Source organism: Furipterus horrens, unplaced genomic scaffold, assembly GCF_987537825.1.
Source record: "Furipterus horrens unplaced genomic scaffold, mFurHor1.1.pri manual_scaffold_4, whole genome shotgun sequence".
In the NCBI taxonomy this organism is placed as follows: Eukaryota; Metazoa; Chordata; class Mammalia; order Chiroptera; family Furipteridae; genus Furipterus; species Furipterus horrens.
This window is the reverse complement of record NW_028327174.1, coordinates 16311031-16329694: the sequence shown is the minus strand read 5'-3', so window position 1 is coordinate 16329694 and position 18664 is coordinate 16311031. Positions and strand designations below refer to the sequence as shown.

The window sequence follows — 18664 nt, the reverse complement described above, 5'->3', positions numbered from 1 at the left end:
CACAATCCAGCGACCAGCGCCTGTCCGCGACCTATTTCGCAGCCCTGTGGCGCTTTCTTTGGGGGCGGGGGTCCAAGATGGATTCACACAGTTATTCCACTAGGAGACCGGGATCCGTCCTCCCGCCCCCCTGGGCCTCACTGTTCAAGGCGATGCGGTGGCTGTTTTCCCCAGCGTTGGGGTCGCGAGCTGCCGGGGGTTCGACTGCAGCCGGGGTTGTTCTCCCCGCCGCTGTCCCAGGTGCGACCGCAAACAGCTCCGCCCCCTTTCACTTTTACCTGCCCAAAGGGCGCCGCTGGTTTATAACTTCATATGTTGGGCTTCCGTGTAGTTTTATTTTCTGGAATTTCTAGTTATCCTTTGTTTTGAAGTAGTTGTATTCCTCTCTAGTTGTAGAGGGAGACCTAGCGCGTCCGTCTAAGCCTCCATCTTGGCCGGAAGTCCGAGGATGGGTTCTTTAGCCATGCAGAAGCTTTTTAGTTTGATGTAGTCCCATTTGTTTATTTTTTTCCTTTATTTACCTTGTCCTAGGAGCTGTATTGGCAAAAATATTGCTGTATGGGATATATGAAATTTTGCTGCCTAAATTTTCCTGTAGGACTTTTATGGTGTCACAACTTATTTTTAAGTCTTTTATCCATTTTTAGTTTATTCTGGTATATGGTGTAAGTTGGTGATCTAGTTTCATTTTTTTGAATGTCCCTGTCCAGTTCTCCCAACACCATTCACTGAAGAGGCTATTTTTATTCCATTGTATGCTTGTGCCCCCTTTGCCAAATATTAAATGACCATAGAGACATGGATTTATTTCTGGGCTCTCTATTCTGTTCCACTGATCTATGTGTTTGTACTTATGCCAGTACTGGACTATCTTGATTACAATTGCCTTGTAGTGTGGTTTAGTATCAGGTATTTTGATCCCTCCTACTTTGTTCTTCTTTTTCAAGATTGCTGAAGCTATTTGGGGTCTTTTTTGGTTCCATATAAATTTTTGAAGTATCTGTTCTAGATCTGTGAAATATGCCATTGATATTTTAATAGAGATTGCATTGAATCTATTAGATTGCTTTAGGTAGTATGGACATTTAATGGTGTTAATTCCTCCAATCCATGAACACAGTATACACTTTCATTTATTTGTATCTACTTAATTTATTTCTTCAGTGTTCTATAGTTTTCCGAGTACAGGTCTTTCACCTCCTTGGTTAAATTTATTCATAGGTACTTTATTTTTCTTGCTGTTATAGTAAATGGGATTTTGTCCTAGCTTCTGTTTCTGATATTTCATTTTTAGTGTACAAAAATGCCATCAATTTCTGAATAGTTACTTTTTATCCCGCTGTTTTGCCAAATTCACTTATTAGGTTGAATAGTTTTTTGGTGGAGACTATAGGGTTTTCTATGTGCACTATCATGTTGTCTGTGAATAATGACAGTTTTACTTCCTCCTTTCCAATTTGGATGCCTTTAATTTCTTTTTCTTGTCTAATCACTGTGGCTAGAACTTCCAGTACTATGTTGAATAAAAGTGGTGAAAGCAGACACCCTTGTCTTGTCCCTATCTTAAGGGGAAAGCTTTTAGTTTTTACCTGTTGAATATAATGTTGGCTGTAAGTTTCTCATATAAGACCTAACACCTAAACAATACTTTCCCTCTTTAATAGCTGTGGTATTTAATTGCTAGGACAAGTTTATATCATAGCAGAGAAATTCTAAGATGTTTCCAGTGAACTAGAGTATCTATAGTGCTGTATACAGAGAAATTAAATGTTCAATAATAATAAAATTACAGCTAGTCTATTAAGCATTTTCTCATGTTTCCAACCTTAAAAGTTATTGATCTATTTGCATTCATTATCTCACTTAATTCCCATAAAATCCTCATGCTGTTATCCTTTTTTATGGTTAGGGAAACTAAAGCACGGAAAACTTAAGTAATCTGCCCAAAGACATACAGTCAGTAAGTGGAGGAGGCAAGATTCCAACCCTGGTGGTTTGATTCTTTCATTCATTATGCTGTTTGCCTTCTTCTTTAGGCAACTTCATAGCAATATTTCTAGCAAGTTAGTATAACAAAGCCTTGGGAAATTTAAGTTGAAAGGCCCTGTGAGAGTTCAAAGCACAAGAAGACTATACTGAAGAAGAAACCATTTGGGTTCCACTGAAAACATACATAGTCACCCTAATGTGTTATTATTTCTTTCTATGTAAATGCTGCTCCACTTTGTACCTTTTCTTTGTTCTACGCTGCAATAGATCTTTGGTTTTTCATCCTCTCTTTTTCTAGTCCCAAACAAAACTCGTTCCTGTTTTCAATGAGTTTCCAAGATTGTTTTCTGGCCCTCCTATCAAGGCCTGATCTCAAATAGTGGAACAGACTAAACTCAGACAGTGCCTTTCATATGCTTTTTCACGCCATCCACAACACTGCCATGGTTAGCCAAACTGCAAAAAAATTCTTTGCACAGGGTGAAAAAACATACTAAATGTCTAGAAAAAAGAGAATAAATTTTATTTAAAGATAACATTGAAAATTGCAATTTTAGTTTGTTTATAAGTAAACAATTATAGAACAAATGAGTCCTCAGTCTAGTGCTTTTAAATTTATACCACAACTTTACCTTGAAGATGCTATCGTAATGTAAAATCTCTGCTTTAGACAGAATTCTACATGCTAAAAAGCAACAAAAAAACAAAACCAGCAGTACCAGAGTATGTGGGGAGAGTGAGAGATGAGGAGCAATTAAGGAAAGATTTAAAAAGCAAAAGACAGTCAACAAACAAGTCTTTCATGGCTGACTTGTCCTTGGTTCTGCCAAGATGAGAGCTAAGATTCAAGTTATTCTTCAGGCAGAAAAATAAGACAAAAGTAGTTGTATGGCCGATCTTTACAACAGTAATCATCGTATCACCACCACCTTATGTGAGGTGTTCCTCCGCTGTTTCCGAAGGGCTTTCACAACTATTTCTCCTACATCTCATCTAGTGCTGGCTGCAGTCGGTGAGGTGGAATTGCCCCTCTTTTTCTGCAGCTCAGGAAACGAAACTGCTTGCTCCGAAGAACACAATTAGTCATTGATAGACCCAAACTAAAACTTATGTCTTAATTTCTTATGTGTTTTTTTTTCCCCCCACTGGGACAGTTTTCTTTCTCTTGAAGATGAGAATTCGTTGAGTGTGAAATTTTGGTGTTTTCTTATCACCTTATCTGGAAACAAACTTTTTTTTTTTTTAATTGTGGCAGATACTTTACTGAGCCCAAGGAATCTGACCATCCTTCTTAAATAAATCTGAAGAATGAATGAAATTGTGGAGTGGATTTTTGGTGTGGCTGGAAGATAATATCTTCCACATGGCTTTGAAATTATGTGGAAGAAAAATGTTGAGAACTTAAAGGAACTTCTGTTTTATTTCTCATTGCGATGAAGGTCAATGTGACGTATTTCAGAACCGTTAGTGCTGTGGGTCAGAAATAACACTAATCATCCCTCATTTGAATCGCTCCCTCTGTAACTGCATTTTTCTTCTTTTCCCTTAAGATGTGTAATGTGAGCTTAGTAAATAGGGGGTGTTTAGGAAAACAAGCTATTTTGGGCCTTTGCAAATGTGGGCATTGGGTTCTGTACTCCTTGCTATCATATGCGGAATTATCTAAAAATACATACCAGATTCTTCCCTTTGATATTTGCATTTTCTTTTCCTTTTGCTGAGGGACATATGCATATATGTGTGCCTATATGATGCATTGAAAGAAAATTTTCTGAAGAATCCTTTCACAACCATTCAAACACACACAGTGAATGAAGAAGCTGTAGAAAAGACAACCACAAAGAAAACCAAGTGATTAACTTCTGGAGAGAATATTGTGTTTTGTGGAATTTAAAACTTCGTCTTCTGCCTGAAGCTTGGATAGATTTAAATAATTATCAACTCAAGATCATACAGCTATAACTAGGCCTAAACCCTAAGCCTAGCTTAAGCCTTTGACCTTGGTAATCAGTTAATAGTAACTTGTGCTGTACTTAATTCCCTGGGAGGTGAGAGGCTGATGTGCAAGGTCTCATGAGGCTTGCTGTCTTGTATGGACATACTCCTTCATATATCCAACCCAGTCCCTTCTGTACACCCAGATTTATCACGCAAGCTAAGAGAATAAACAACAGGACAGTGATGCTGAAAGTTTCATGATTTCTATTCTGTTACCCCTCCTGATCCTTAGTTTCTCTCCTTCCTTCCTCTGAGGATCCCTGTCATCTTAGCAAAGACCTCAGCATATAGGAGACTGGAAGACCCCCACCCACCGAGCTCTGTATGTAGGAGGAACAAGTTCTTCCTGCTCTTTGGAGCTCTGAGGCTCAGATTTCCAAGCCCTTTGTAGAACTCTTAGCAACAGAGATGCATTATCATTTAGGAGGTGACTATCTTGCCAGTGCAGGGACACAGGGAAGCAATTTTGTTGAAGGTCAACCATTAGTGGCTGAAGCAGGGGGTTATTATTTCCATTTTCAACCTGGGAAGCATCCACCTGCCATTAGCCAAATGTGCTTCTCCAGTCAGGACCCAGTCCAGAACTGAGTCCTTAAAACTACTCAGTGTTAATCATTTGAAGGAATATCTGTAGCTTTTGTAGTGACTAGTGTGGGTGAACCAATCTGGTTTTTCCTACTAATACAAAACGGAGCTTTCTTCTGTTAAAAAAATAAAAAGATATTGTCGTGTCACTAGATTTATAGTTATGCAACACTAATATAAAAGAGCATGATTGGTGTGTCTTTTTATAGTAGCATTTATGAGGCATCCTCTGCTGTGAAGCCTTTGTAACTTACAGCACACTAAAGAGATTTTGGGAAGCACTATAAGTGAAACTAAGAAACAGACATGGAAAGTTTTTCTCGAACCAGTGAAATATTCCACATGTAAATCTAGGGTTTTCGATTGCAGATCCTCCAGATGAACTGAATTCATTTTCTTTCTTCCTTCTTCAAAGATTTATCTCAGACAGTGGTGGATGCAGGGAAAGTCTGTACCTCCTTCCCCTCCTAATACCATTCTTGGTCTTAACACTGTCATAGAAATACCGAGTTCACTTCTGGGGAATTGAAAGCAAATGCCCAGCTTCAAAATGGTGTCTTTGCAGCCTGGTAAGTCCAAAAATATGATATTTGAGGATTCATTTTATATAGTTATATTAAGTTTTGAAATATCCCTGCTTCCTATTCTGTGAAATATGCTGCATTTGGGGGATGATATTAAATATACCTCTCAGGACAGGAACTACCAAATTTGAATTCAGCAGATAAATAGAATGTAGATAGAAGCTAAGATATAGCATCGTTTGTTATGAGGAAATCACAGAAAAAACCATTTGTCCCCTTTAGCCTGCTCTATGGAGTCCCCATCTTTTGTGTTTCATGGAGAAGGTATGGTTTGATTTGTCACAATTTCCTTTAATTCTGCTTAAACAGGAAATAATTATTCCAAGTCCAAATCACAGAATTTTTACTGATTTTTTTTTTTTTGTGTGTGTTTAATTTAGGCTCTAAACTTGGAATTGACCCTCAGTGTGCAGAGAATGAATATGTCACATAAAAACTTTAGTGGATTATGATGGTTTAACACTATGAGTCAAATTATTTTTAATAATTTTTATTAGAGCCTCCAACAATGTTACCCTCTTTATTTTATAAATGAGAAAAATGAAACTCATTATTTAATGGCTCAGGGTCATACAACAATGGCATTCAAACCCAGGTCAGGGTAGTGTCAAAATCTGCTTTTTGTACCACTTTGTGTTAATTGGAAAATATAAGAACTGTCTACATTTGATTGAACAAGAAATTGAATTTTAAATAATTTATTTAAACTTACTAAACTGAGGCAATATAATAACTAAGAACAGTGATTCGATGGGTGGGTGTGGAAGGCAAGGGCAAGTAGCACTAATGTAAGTTATATTTTCTTGTGTCATAGCAGAAAACAATAAGTAATGTATAAAACTGATGAAGAAGCAATGGAACACACATGCAGGAATATCCAGAAGAAGTAGCAATGCAAATTCCCAAAAGGGGTGGTACCAGGGGGAATAGGACTGGGGTTGAGAAGGAGGTGGGTTTAGCAACTGTTGATTTTCATTATAAGCCTTTTGGGACATTAAGATTGTCTTCATTATTTGACAAAATTTTAAAAGATTTCACAAGAAAGCAAATGCATGATCTATAATATGTCTTTCAAAGTCATCTGTAGATAACCTGTCAAGATGCCTTAAAATTTTGGCCTGGAAAGGAAAACTGGGACATTTTCTTTGTCTATGTCCATTACTGTTACCAATAATGTGAAATTGTGGTAAACGCAATAACTGAGCAGCTAATATTTTTTCCAAGGCCTTTTTCCAGTTTGTGTAGGACATAAAAAGATGGATGCACTTTGGTCCCAGGCCTTCATCGTGTGGCAGCCTGCCTGAGGGTGTAGGAGCTGAGGAAAAGAGCTAGATGAGGAGGAGTAGGCACTCTCATCTTCTCTGCATCTACCCCAGGTTGTGCTAGGTATTTTACCTACCTTATTCTTGGTAGAAAATATGCACCACAGAAAAGATAAAATATAGATAGCTATACAGGCTCAGTGGATGGAATATATTTTATTTACTTGTTAGGATCAAGCAGAGCATTTAGGATGGACCTTAAAATAGAAAGACTCCCACATTGTTGTCTGTGACTGTGGGAGTGGGGGGTGGGATGAGCAGAGGAGAACAAAAGGGGAAAAATTGGGACAACTGTAATAGAATAACAGTTAAAATGATAAAGAAAAAAATAGAAAGAGACTCATAGCTACAGGGAACAGACAGCTGTCAGAGGGAAGAGGGGTTCAGGGTCTGGGTGAAGGAATTAAGTAAAAAACAAAAACCTCATAGATACAGACAGCAGTATGATGATTCACAGAAGGAAAGGGGGTAGGCGGAGGTAGAAGAGAATAAAGTAACAATAAGAGGTGACAGAAGGAGACTAGACTTTGGGTGGTGAACACACAATACAATGTAACAATGATGTATTATAGAATCGTACACTTGAAACCTACATATTTTTATTAACCAATGTAACTGCAGTAAATTCAATAAAAATTATTTTAAAGAACTAGAAAGGGATCTCTACAGACAGAGATGGGGTGGGAGAGGCATGGACATATTTGCTCATGTTTGGAACTTGTTTCTTTGGTTCCTTTTGTAGATAAGCTTTTAGCTAAAATCCATGTAAACTAGATACAAATGTAAAATGAATTTTTAAAATATTGTCTGCTCAGCTGAAAAACTTTTATTAAAAGTCAATGCTGCTATCAAGGTCACTTCTTCTTGAAACTGCTTCAACTTTATTCATACTATAGAATCATGATTAAGATCTGAGTAGAAATATTCCTATCAATCAAGTGTAAGAAAAGTTAAAGGCAAATGTGGAGATGACATGAATTTTGTATCTATTTTTGATTTTTAAAAATTGTTCAGTATGTTCTTCACATCTGTAGGAATCTTTTTTAGCTTCCCCCTTGAATGTGACTTGTTTCATTTCCTTGGGATTGTACTTAGTTGGATGTCAATTACCGAGGTCAAGTGGGATAATATTTTATTTTAAAGGTTATTTGGTTTGAAACCATGCCACCTTCACCATCTTGCCCAGTTTTTCAGAGCTTTGTGTTTTAACTCAAGGTAGAGTCATCCATGACTATAGGAAGAACTCAGATTCTCAACTTTTTAGAAATCACATCAAAATTCTAAGATTAACAATAAATGACTAAATATCAAAAGTTCCAAGTAGACCTACAACTTTTTGTATGTTGAATTCATTTAGTCTCTTTCATTTGGGCGCTGAGTGCTAAAAGTGAAGAGTGTCCTTGCACAGTGATCACTTCCCACGGAGAAAGTTTACAAAAGTCCTTGTCTTACAGCAGCTCCTACTTTGTCATGGTAGACTTAAAGAAATGACTTACTGCCAGAAATTCCAGAACATTATATTATACTTTATGTAAGTGTATTTCATATATCTTCTAGAGCAAAGAAAGAAAAATACCTTACATGTTAGGGATTCTAAATGTGATCTTAATGTTTACCATGAAGACAACATTGCATTCTGCAAGTCGAAGCTACTTGAATTTTACATTTCAAGAGTTACATTCATTTAGAAAATCTTATATTATTTTCTTAATAGTTTAACATTGGTAGTCTTTGTCTTGAATCCTGAACTCTAAATACTTAATATCATCCAGGGTCACAATATGAATTTTTAAATTACTTTAAAATTATAAAACATATTTTATACTTCTTGTGAAAAACATAGAAAAGATAAAGAATAAACTAAAATGTACCCATAATCTTAAAGTTAAAAGATAACTTCTGTACTCATTTGGAGTTTTCTGTCTTTTTTCCTAGTCATGTAAAATGGCATGTTTTATAATTTGCTTGAGACATATCTATAAATTGTTTCCTTACATCCATTTCCCTCACTTTTCCATTATACATTAAGCATTTCTCATATCACTAAATATTCTTTAAAGACAGACTTTAATGATCGGAAGGCCTCCCTTGTGTTTCTTATTTTGTGACTTCATCTACTCTTATACTGTCTTCCAGCAAAAAAAAAAAAAAAAAAAAAAAATTGTATTAAAACTTTGTGGAATTTTAGTTATTAAAGATGGAAGCTATTTAGTAGTCATAACTACTGCTTGAATTTATGAACTACTGACTATTACAAACAGTAAGTAAGTAAACTAGGCTTCTATTTATTAATCTGTTTAGGAAGTCATTGCTTTTTAGGTACTAGGTCATGGGACTATTGGTAAATCCAATTCTCTTGTTTCTAACAGCCTGCATTTGTGACTGCTTGGATAGAGGTGGCATTAAAGACTAGTTAAGAGCATGGATTGGATGTCTTTACGACTTAGTAACTGTGTGACTTAGGGCAAGTTTTACCTTCTTATTATGCTTCCTTTTCTAAGTTAGATTAAAGACTAAATGAGATAATAAGGTACATAGCACAGAGCCTGGCCAATAGGCAGTATTGAATATTCTTGTGTCTTCATTATTATTTTTTTAATCCTCATTGTGCAGTCTTTGGGAATTGGACAGAACAAAGATGATTAGCCTTAGTAGAGGTTGATAAGTATCAGAACTTTTGAAGTAGTTGGCCATGGGGAAAATAACCTATTTTAATTGTGGGCTAACAGGAAGTCATCTTTGTTCTATCCTACTGAGAAGCTTAGTCTTACAAGTAACCTCAGAGTCTGCAATGAGCCAACTGTGTGCATGCATTTAAAAACTTTACTGCTGTGTCTGCAGCACTTGTCAGTCACTAAATGCATGCTGGTGCCCCAGAAAAATGGCTTGTTCTTTCTTCTCATTATTCAGTAGCTAAATAGTTTGTACATAAATGTCAGTACTGCTCTCCTAAATGATTATGGAGGGTAATAGTGATGGCTTCCATTTACTGATTGCTGTCTATGTTACAGCTAAGAGCTTTTCATGCATTATCCCATTTAGTCCTCGTGGCTACTCGGTGAGACTATTACTAGCATCCCTATTTTATACTTGAGGAAACTAAGATTTATTGAGATTTGGCATTACCGAAATAAGAATTTGAGTGCTGGACTGTCTGACTCAAGAATCTGAGCCTTTAGCTTTACTTACAGCTCTGTTGCCTTTGTTTTATAATCACTACATAGACTCATTCATTTGTTCACTTGGCACTTTTTGAGGTCCTACTCTGTGCCCTCGCACAGTGTTCTAAGTGCTGGGTTATACCATGCAGACAAAAGTTCCTGCCCTCCTAAAGCTTACCTTCTATCATGTCACTAGCACTCATTTCCCTCCTAGTAAGAGTGTTCCCTGTAAGGCAGTGACTGTGTCTTATTCCTCTAGAGTTTAAAGGATGTAATTGAAATTTTATTCAAGGCTAAGAATAATTCCTGGGTTTATGAAAGAATTACTTCTACAAAAATATTGGAAGCTAGGGCATGCCACCTTCTATGCATTCATCAGGCTACCTGTTCATTTTAGTACTGGCTTTTAGTTCTTCCGGACTCCTCAAATTGGAGTTGTTCTTACTAGTACTTTAAGAAGCATTCCAAAGTTTATTATTGTCTATGATAAGGTTACTTTTTGATATTGTGGTTTCTTTGACTTCCTTAAATATTGTATGTGTGTGGAGAAGCATAAAAAAATCTTTTTTCTTTAGAATACACCAAAAATGCATCAGACAAAACTAGTACAAGAGGCATAATTATATGATACAATAAATACAAATATTCTGATATAATTGAAAAAATACATGATATAGCAGGGAATTATAGTGAGGGAAAAGTGATATCTTTTTTTCTGTGATATCAAGAATATTAAATTTTTCACTGCAATTGAATTATTATAATTTTAAAGAATATGGTATCATAGTGTTTGTGTTGAATGTCAGTTATTAGCCATGTAGAAGTTGAAAATAATTTTAAATATTGTTGGTGCAGGCTGTCATTTTTAATCCAGGAAGTTATCAATAAATATTAAAAAGTATGTGGTATTGCAATAAAGTAGTTGCCTTATTTTTGCATTGAAACTTTTTGGTTCCATAAGGAGAATATGACTGGTAATGTTCCTCATTTTTTTTAAAGTCATTTGTCCATGAGGGAAGATTACTGGCAAATAGCTAGCTGTTCATTTTAGTGTACGACATTGCTTCTCCTTGAGACCCTGTGCTGGGCTCTCTGATAACCAGTGCAAATTCCATGAATATCTTTCGTTTCTCTAGAAGGAGGAGTGGATTTGCAAGGCTACCAGCTGGATATGCAAATACTACCTGACGGCCCAAAGAGTGATGTGGACTTTTCAGAGATTCTTAATGCAATACAAGAAAGTAAGTTACACTCAAATTTTAAACTCATCATGAAAGAAGAAGCTCTTATAATATTTGGGAGGGGTACTAAACTAGACACCTTGTACGCCAAGCTTTAAAAAATACAATGATGTCTTAAGAGAGATACAGGTTAAATAATTTTGAGGCCGGAAATGATGGCTAGTGAAATGCAGGTTTAATTTATGAATCTCTGAGCCACGTACCATTGGGGTCTTTGAAGAAGCCATGGGGAAAACTGTAATGGAATTATAAATTCTGTATATGTAATGTGCTATACTATTTTAAAAATCACTAGGTATTGTAAACTTTTAGATTCCTGGATTAATCATACTGGAAGAAAAATATTTAAGAAACCAGAATACTATTCCTTTGCTCTGATGTATGTAGTAGGCAGTAAATGTTGGTGTGCAGTAAGCCAAAACCAGGAATTTACTCTCCAAAATGGGCATCAGGAGTCATTGATGATGGGCTGTCATCTCAGAAGTGAACCCCTCTCTTCTAACCTTTTTGATTAATCAAGGTTTACTCTTTTTATACCACTTTATTTGTGTTTTATGGTTTTCACTAAGAATTTTACCATGATTAATATATTTACTCAAGTTATAGATATAGCCCTGATGATGGGTGATGTGGTATCATATACTAAGTAATTAATATCTGTTTTCTTATCAGAGTTCTAATTCTAGATAATGAAACTCCTCTTTTAATAACAAATACTATTATATAATTTTGCATTTGAAGGGCTTGGATCTGAAGAACATTGATTTGCATAAAGAACCACTGCAATTTTTTGCTACATTTAGTTTTGCAACATTGCATTTCTATATGAATTTTTAAGTAGATTTCAAGCATTTGTATAATAGTGATCCCCTTTCATCATTGTACTTCCCTCCTGATCTTATGAGATAATATCTCTACTTTTTAGCTTGGACTACTTAGGGTAAAATAAGTATTGATACCAAGGTGATATGATAAATATTTGAGGCTGGACTAGAATGGTCTCCAATGTGCTCAGTCTAAGGGTTTAAACACACTGAGGTGAAGGAGCCTAAAGTTAAAGGAGATGAGGCTAATTTTGAGAGGACTATTTTTTGATGAAGAACATAAGAGGGTTAGCTATTTGTTCTGGCTGGGCAATCCCTTTAGATTAGGTTCATGAAGAAAGAGAAAAAAAATTTCCCCAGGAGAATAAAAATCAAATTAAGAGACATTAGAGAGAAAATAACTCTTCATGGAAAGTTATAAAATTATGTAATTACTTTATTTGATGTCCAAGATGATAGATTATACAGTGCTGAAAGGATTTAAAGATTTAACTGCTAAAATGGCTTCTATGCAAGTACAGGAGATGAATTTAAAACATTTTTTAGGGCTGAATGAATTTATATCAAAATGAACTAAATGTTTATGATACTTTTTATAGTAGTTTTTGTTAACATATCTTAGTAAAGACATCTGCACATAATATTTTATAGTTTTACAGTTTAGAATGGTGACCTCTTTATGAACAGGTAGAAGAATATAAGATTGTGAGTACTTAATATTTAAATTTAAAAATAAGAAAAAGTAAGCCCTGGCTGCTGCGGCTCAGTGGATTGAGTGTTGGCCTGCAAGCCAGTGTCGCTGGTTCGATTCCCAGTCAGGACACATGACTAGGTTGCACGTCAGGTCGCCAGTTGGGGGCGAGAGTGAGAGGCAACCACACAGTCATGTTTCTCTCCCTCTCTTTCTCCTTTCCCCTCTCTCTAAAAATGAATAAACAAACAAACAAATAAATAATTTTAAAAACAGAATAAGTGTTACTTCACTTTAAATGCTAATCAAATTTTTATAGGTTTAAGAATTTTCTGACACTTTGGAACTAATCTATTTTCTTGTTAAGAACTAAGTTTTATGCTAAGTAGGTTTGGGAAGCTGCTAACATAGCCTGGGTCATTTCTGGAGGGAAAGGTTTGGGCCATTCACCTACCTTCAATTTCTGTCTAGATTCAATATGTGCTTCAGATGTTTAACCAGTTCATTGACATTTCTAAGTATAAAAAATCAGTTTGGTTCTTCAAGAGACTGTACCTTAGATTATTGTTTATGGAACGTTGTGAGACCAACAGAGAAACGTGTAAAAAAATATATTCCTTTTGACCCAGTGGTTCCACTGCTGGGAATAGTCCCTAAGAATCCTGAAACGCCAGTCCATAAGAACTGATGCATCTCTATGTTCATAGCAGCACTGTGTACAATAGCCCAGATTTCAGTAGATGAGTGGATTAAAAAACTCCATGTATACAGTGAAATACTATGCCACAGAAAGAAAGAAGAAATTCCTATCTTTACAACAGCATGGATGGAACTGGAGACTATTATGCTAAGTGAAATAAGCCACATGGCAAAAGACAAATACCATATGACCTCACTTGTAAGAGGACTCTAATGAGCAAAATGGAATCAGAGGCATAGAATCATGGAATAGACTGACAGTGGTAAGAAAGGAGGAGGGAGATGTGACTGATTGAAAGACGGTGAAGGGATTACTCAAAGAACATACCCGAAGGACCCATGGACATGGGTAATGGTGTGGGGATTGACTATGGAGGTGGGGGGCAGGCTGGGTGGAAGCGGGCAAAGGGGAAAAATTTGGGACACCTGTAATAGCATAAACCATAAATCATTAATAAAAACACAAAAAAATATATAGGATTTAAACATAAGTAACACTCCTTCTCGCCTACATTTTTAGCAGGATTATGGAAAGATTTTATCATTTTCTTAGAGTTTTATGGACAGATATGTATGGCCTTCAAGATCAAGCTAGAAGAATGAGTGTGTGAGCACACACGTGTTCGTGTGTACTTTAAACATTTCTTGAGTCTGAGATAGGCCAGACTCAAGAAGTGTTTTAAGAATTTTATTTTTAAAATAACCCTAAATAATAGCAGGTGCTAATTTCTCCATTTTAAAGGTGAAGAAACTGAGTATACCTCCCCAATGCCATATGGTTAATATATGACAATTAGCATTTAACCCTTTTTCTGCTAAATAAAAATAAATAAGAATGAACTACTTCGGATTTAAAAAATTGTATTACTGTGTTATCTCTTAATGTAAGAATTCATCCTCATCCTTCTATATTGTAAAATATATTTGCATTTTCTCCTATAGTGCTTATACCCCAAGAATAGCTTCATTTATTTAAAAATAAAAAGCCTGAGAGAGGCTGGCCATCCATAAGTTGTTTCTCAACTTCGCTCATATCAGATATATGGCCTATGATGAAAAAGGACTTGCTTTATACATTCATCTGTCTATTCCTCTCACCTGTTATGTACCAGGCCCTGCGCTAGGCGTAATATTTTAAAGTGGTGTTGAACATTTTTGTGCATAGTTTAATTCAGGAAAAATTAAAATGTTCACAGATCACATTTTGTTTTGTTGTTTAAAACGAAAACAACTTGATTGATTTCTAGGAAGAAAGCACTGGTATGTGGCAGTATAATGTAAGGGTGTGTGTGTTTGTGTTCCTTGATGCTATTTTCCCCATTTCTTTATTCTCTTTCTTTACTCCTCATCCCAGCTGCCTCGAACGCCTTTGTTTCAGCGGAGTTTTGTGTTGTCTGAGATTCTGGCTTTTGTTTTCTGCAAGCCTGAGCTTCTAAGTGGGTGATGCTTGGATAGGAAGAGGAGGAGGGGTTGGGTCAGGGAGAGAGAGAGAAAAAAAGGGAGAAAGAGAGAGAGAAGAGAAGAGAAGAGAAGAGAAGAGAAGAGAAGAAAGAAGTTTTCTGAGATTAGTTCCCCTTCAGTCCTTCCAGTGTGCTTCAATAGACAGTGGGAGCAGGTGCTTCCTGTGAGTGGGTGGAAAGGGAGGGTATGTCTGTGCTTTGTGCCTGAGGAACTATTCCTGAGTCACCTGAACTGCGGCCATGGCTGAGATTCCCCAGCCTGAGGAAGGTACAGATCCTGCAGTGCTCAGGAAACTTGGGAGGCTCTGGGAAGGTAGTTTTATCTTCCTATTTGTCATATCCCTAGTCCCTTGAGCCGGAGCAGGGAATATCTTACCTGCTCCTGCTGGATGCATTGTGTTACTGAATGAGCGAGTGAAGGAATCCCACTGCACACTTGCAGAGGGGGGCAGCTCAGCAGTAGCCAGTGCAGCTCGGAGACCTGGGTGGTCTCTTTAAATGTTCTGCTGTTGACAAGACCTCTGGAACCTCTGTCCTGTCCTGCACGTGCGAGGTAGAGGAGTGGAACTGTCAGCAATGATTGAGACTGAATTGTTCACCACGCCAGTGGGATGGGGACATGGAGAATGATTTAATTTGATGTAATGATGACAAAGCTATGGGGAAAGTCTTACTCTTGAGTTTGTCTGGTAAGATTCTTACTCTGTACATATATTCTAAACATCTGAATGCCCATTTTATTATGATAATATCAATTAAAATAAAAGTACCCTGCTTTTTAATCACCAAAGGTTTAAAATCCAGCCATTTTATGTGAAACGGATATTTTAAAATAATTTAATTATGAAATTAGATTGGGAATCACGTATTAAAACTTTGCGGTCTATGAAGCAGGTGTGTGTGTGTGTGTGTGTGTGTGTGTGTGTGTGTGTAAGAGCATTTATTGTATTAGGAAATTAAACCATCGGCAAATATACCGTTCAAAGTGATACTGAACCTTTTGCCCTGACTGGTGTGGCTCAATGGATTGAGCACCAGCTTGTGTACCAAAGAGTCGCTGGTTTGATTCCCAGTCAGGTCATGTGCCTATGTTGCAGGCCAGGTCCCCAGCTGGGGACATGAGAGAGACAACCACACATTGATGTTTCTCTCCCTCTCTTTCTCCCTCCCTTCCCCTCTCTATAAGAATAAAAATAAATAAAATCTTTTAAAAATCAACAACAAAGTGATATTGAACCTTTCAGTTCTCACCCTAAATTACTACCAATGCCCAGCCCTCTGTAGAAATTCTTCCTCCCCCCACTTCGTGTTGCCCACCCTTCCCGCTTTGTCCTTAGTTTCTTTTCCCCCTGGTTGCCAGTGAGTGCACATACAGACTGTGGGGATCCTTCATACCCTGGCAGACATTACAGTCCAGTAGATTCTAAGAGCAGAGTGTTCGAAATGAGAGCTGGGAGTTGGAAGGGTTGTTGGGTGTCTGTTATCCTATAGTCTGACCATTTGTGCTTATACACATGCCTACGTAATCATAGAGCTGCTCCTTCATTGGCGGTGCTCTGTGCTTCTGTGGCTGAGGAGACTGAGTCATTTCTCAATGACATCTAGTGAGTCATTTTGAATCCAATTTCTTGAGTTCTGATTTCCACTTTTATTTTGAATTTATAGGGTCATGCTGTTTCAAAGGGGAAAATGGGGGAGAATGTGGGGCTGACATATGAGGTCTGTCCAGAAAAAGTCCAACCATGGTTAATATAACAAGAACAGTGTACAACATCATGTAACCTGGCAGCCAAAAAGAGAGGACTGGAATGCGCGTGTGTGAACAATGACGACTTCACTGTACTAGTCAGTGGGGCTGGTAGACACTGCTGAGTGAGCCTGTGTACTGTGTGGCCATGGCATTCAAAATGAGCAAGTAGAGCAATGAATCTGCATCAAATGTTACGTTAAGCTTGAACATCCCTCCGTGGAAACTATTGGGATGATTCAGAAGGCCACAGCTGTGGGCAACTGGTGATTGGCAGCTTCATCACAACAACGCACCTGCTCATGCATCACATCTCGTGCAGAGTCTTTGACAAAATATCAAATCACCCAGGTGACTCAACCCCACTACAGCCCAGAGCTGGCAACTTCTGACTTTTCCCAAAACTAAATGACCTTTGAAAGGAAAGAAATTTTAGACCATTGATGAGATTCAGGAAAATACAACAGGGTAGCTAATGGTGATTGGGAGAACTGTGTGAGGTCCCATGCTGCCTACTCTGAAGGGGACTGAGGCATCATTGTCCTATGTCCAACCTTTCTTGTATTCTGTATCTTATTCCGTAAATGTCTCCCTGTTTCATCATGTATAGCTGGATACTTTATGGACAGACCTCATATATTGAATTCGTAATCTTGTCTGGTAATAATGTAGTTGACCTTTTTACCTATATTATTTTATTTAGTGTTAGATTCTCTTTGCCTGAATTTCCCTATTTGTAAGAGGGAGATGGTTATATTGGTAAGTCTAGGCAAAGCCCTTAGCATAGCATCTGGCACACAGTAAGTGCTACGCAATTGTCGTCTGCCTCCTTGTCTTCATGCCTCTCAATAATTCTGCATGGGAAACTGTCATCGCCACTTAAAATATAAATAAATTAAAGCCCAAGGTAAATAACCCAATCTAATAGCTAGTAAGTGGGAGGACTAGCGTTTGAACCCAGGCTTGTCTGAGTCCGAAGCTCACACTTCTTCCAGAGAAGGGAAATTATGTTCAATAGACTTTGAGGCTCTTTAATGCAGAACATCATTGACCTCATTTCAAGTCATGAAAAGGTAACCAAGGTGACTGAGCAAAGCTTTAGTCAGGCCCACATTTCTCTAAACATCATTCCCAAGGTTTGTAAGAGGGGCCTTCGTTGTCTGGCCTGTTACAGAAGTAATGAAGGTGTCTGTCTTTTCTTGAGAATGAAGTGGTAGCCAGAGAAGCTCTTCATATGAAACATGCTGTCCAAGGAACAAGTTAATGATCTTGGCCCCATTGCAGAGTGTACCGTGGGCACCCCTTGCCAGCACCAAGTGAAATTGCTTTTTTAATGACCACACATTTTTTTTTGAATTTCAAAAGTATTTTACGTAAACCTTGTATGGCAGGAAAAAAGTGCCTGCTCTCAAATCTGTATCAGTGAGGACTCCAGCTTTCTTACCCCAATGTTTCTTTGGGGATATGTTAATATAAACATTTAATTGTTGCCATAACATACTAACAGAGGTTTCCGATTTTTTTATAGCAGGAGAACCAGTTATTCCCCCCCCCCAATAGATTTTCACATATAATCTCAATATCTAAAACAGATGACTGGGAAGTTTGGGGTATGTGTTTTGGGGGATGTGGAAGAGGGTGTAGGACTTTGCCCACTCAGTTTCCTCTTTACCCTTTGTTTCCTGAAGCTCTGGGGTTCCAGGGAACACACTTTGAAAACCACTGGCTTACTGGAAAGGAATGAAGCCAGCTAAGAAAGGATTTATGCCTTTCCAATTACTCTATTTATTTTGAGTTTTCTAAATTAGGCCCTCTTTCTTTTGTTGTTCTTATTGGTAAACCAGGCAGTCTCTGCCTTAGGGACGTTATCAGATTCATTTGAAGAACAGTGAACATCTGGAGAGTCTTAAGCTTGCTAGTGTCATAAATGCTAAGTAGTGTTTAGTTTTGTAAATCCCAGCCTAGGGTGCTCAAAGCTGTGCTGAGTCTGTGAATTCCCCTGAATTTTTAAAAACATTTAATTTGATCTATTTGTTAAATTTTAAAATGTGTCAGATCTGTCAGGCTATAGATGTAAATCTAACTTTATTTAGAACTGTGACAAGATAATTGTTTGGTGGTTAAATGACTTCCTATTCTCAAAGGCCTGAGATGATTTAAGAATACTAGGATGCTTTTCAATAAAAAAAAGAAGTCAGTTAGAAGTAGAATGGATTTGGGAGTCAGAACTGGGTTGGAATTCATCTCTGTCACTTAAGAGCTAAGTGGCCACACTTAGCATCTTCGGACCTGACTTCTTTCTCATAATTCCTGTCGGATAAGGTGTGTTGCGGATGAAAGGAAGAAACAGACCTAACAATTCT

General features: G+C 37.4%; 1 protein-coding gene across 1 annotated transcript in view; it reads left to right on the top strand.

Moving 5' to 3' along the window:
- Positions 1-18664, top strand: part of ANO4 (anoctamin 4) — a 185058-nt gene that overhangs the window by 11909 nt on the left and 154485 nt on the right. The window contains exon 2 of the mRNA XM_090275360.1: positions 10776-10880. Coding sequence (XP_090131486.1) covers positions 10776-10880 — 105 coding nt within the window. The remainder of the gene's footprint in view (positions 1-10775; positions 10881-18664) is intronic.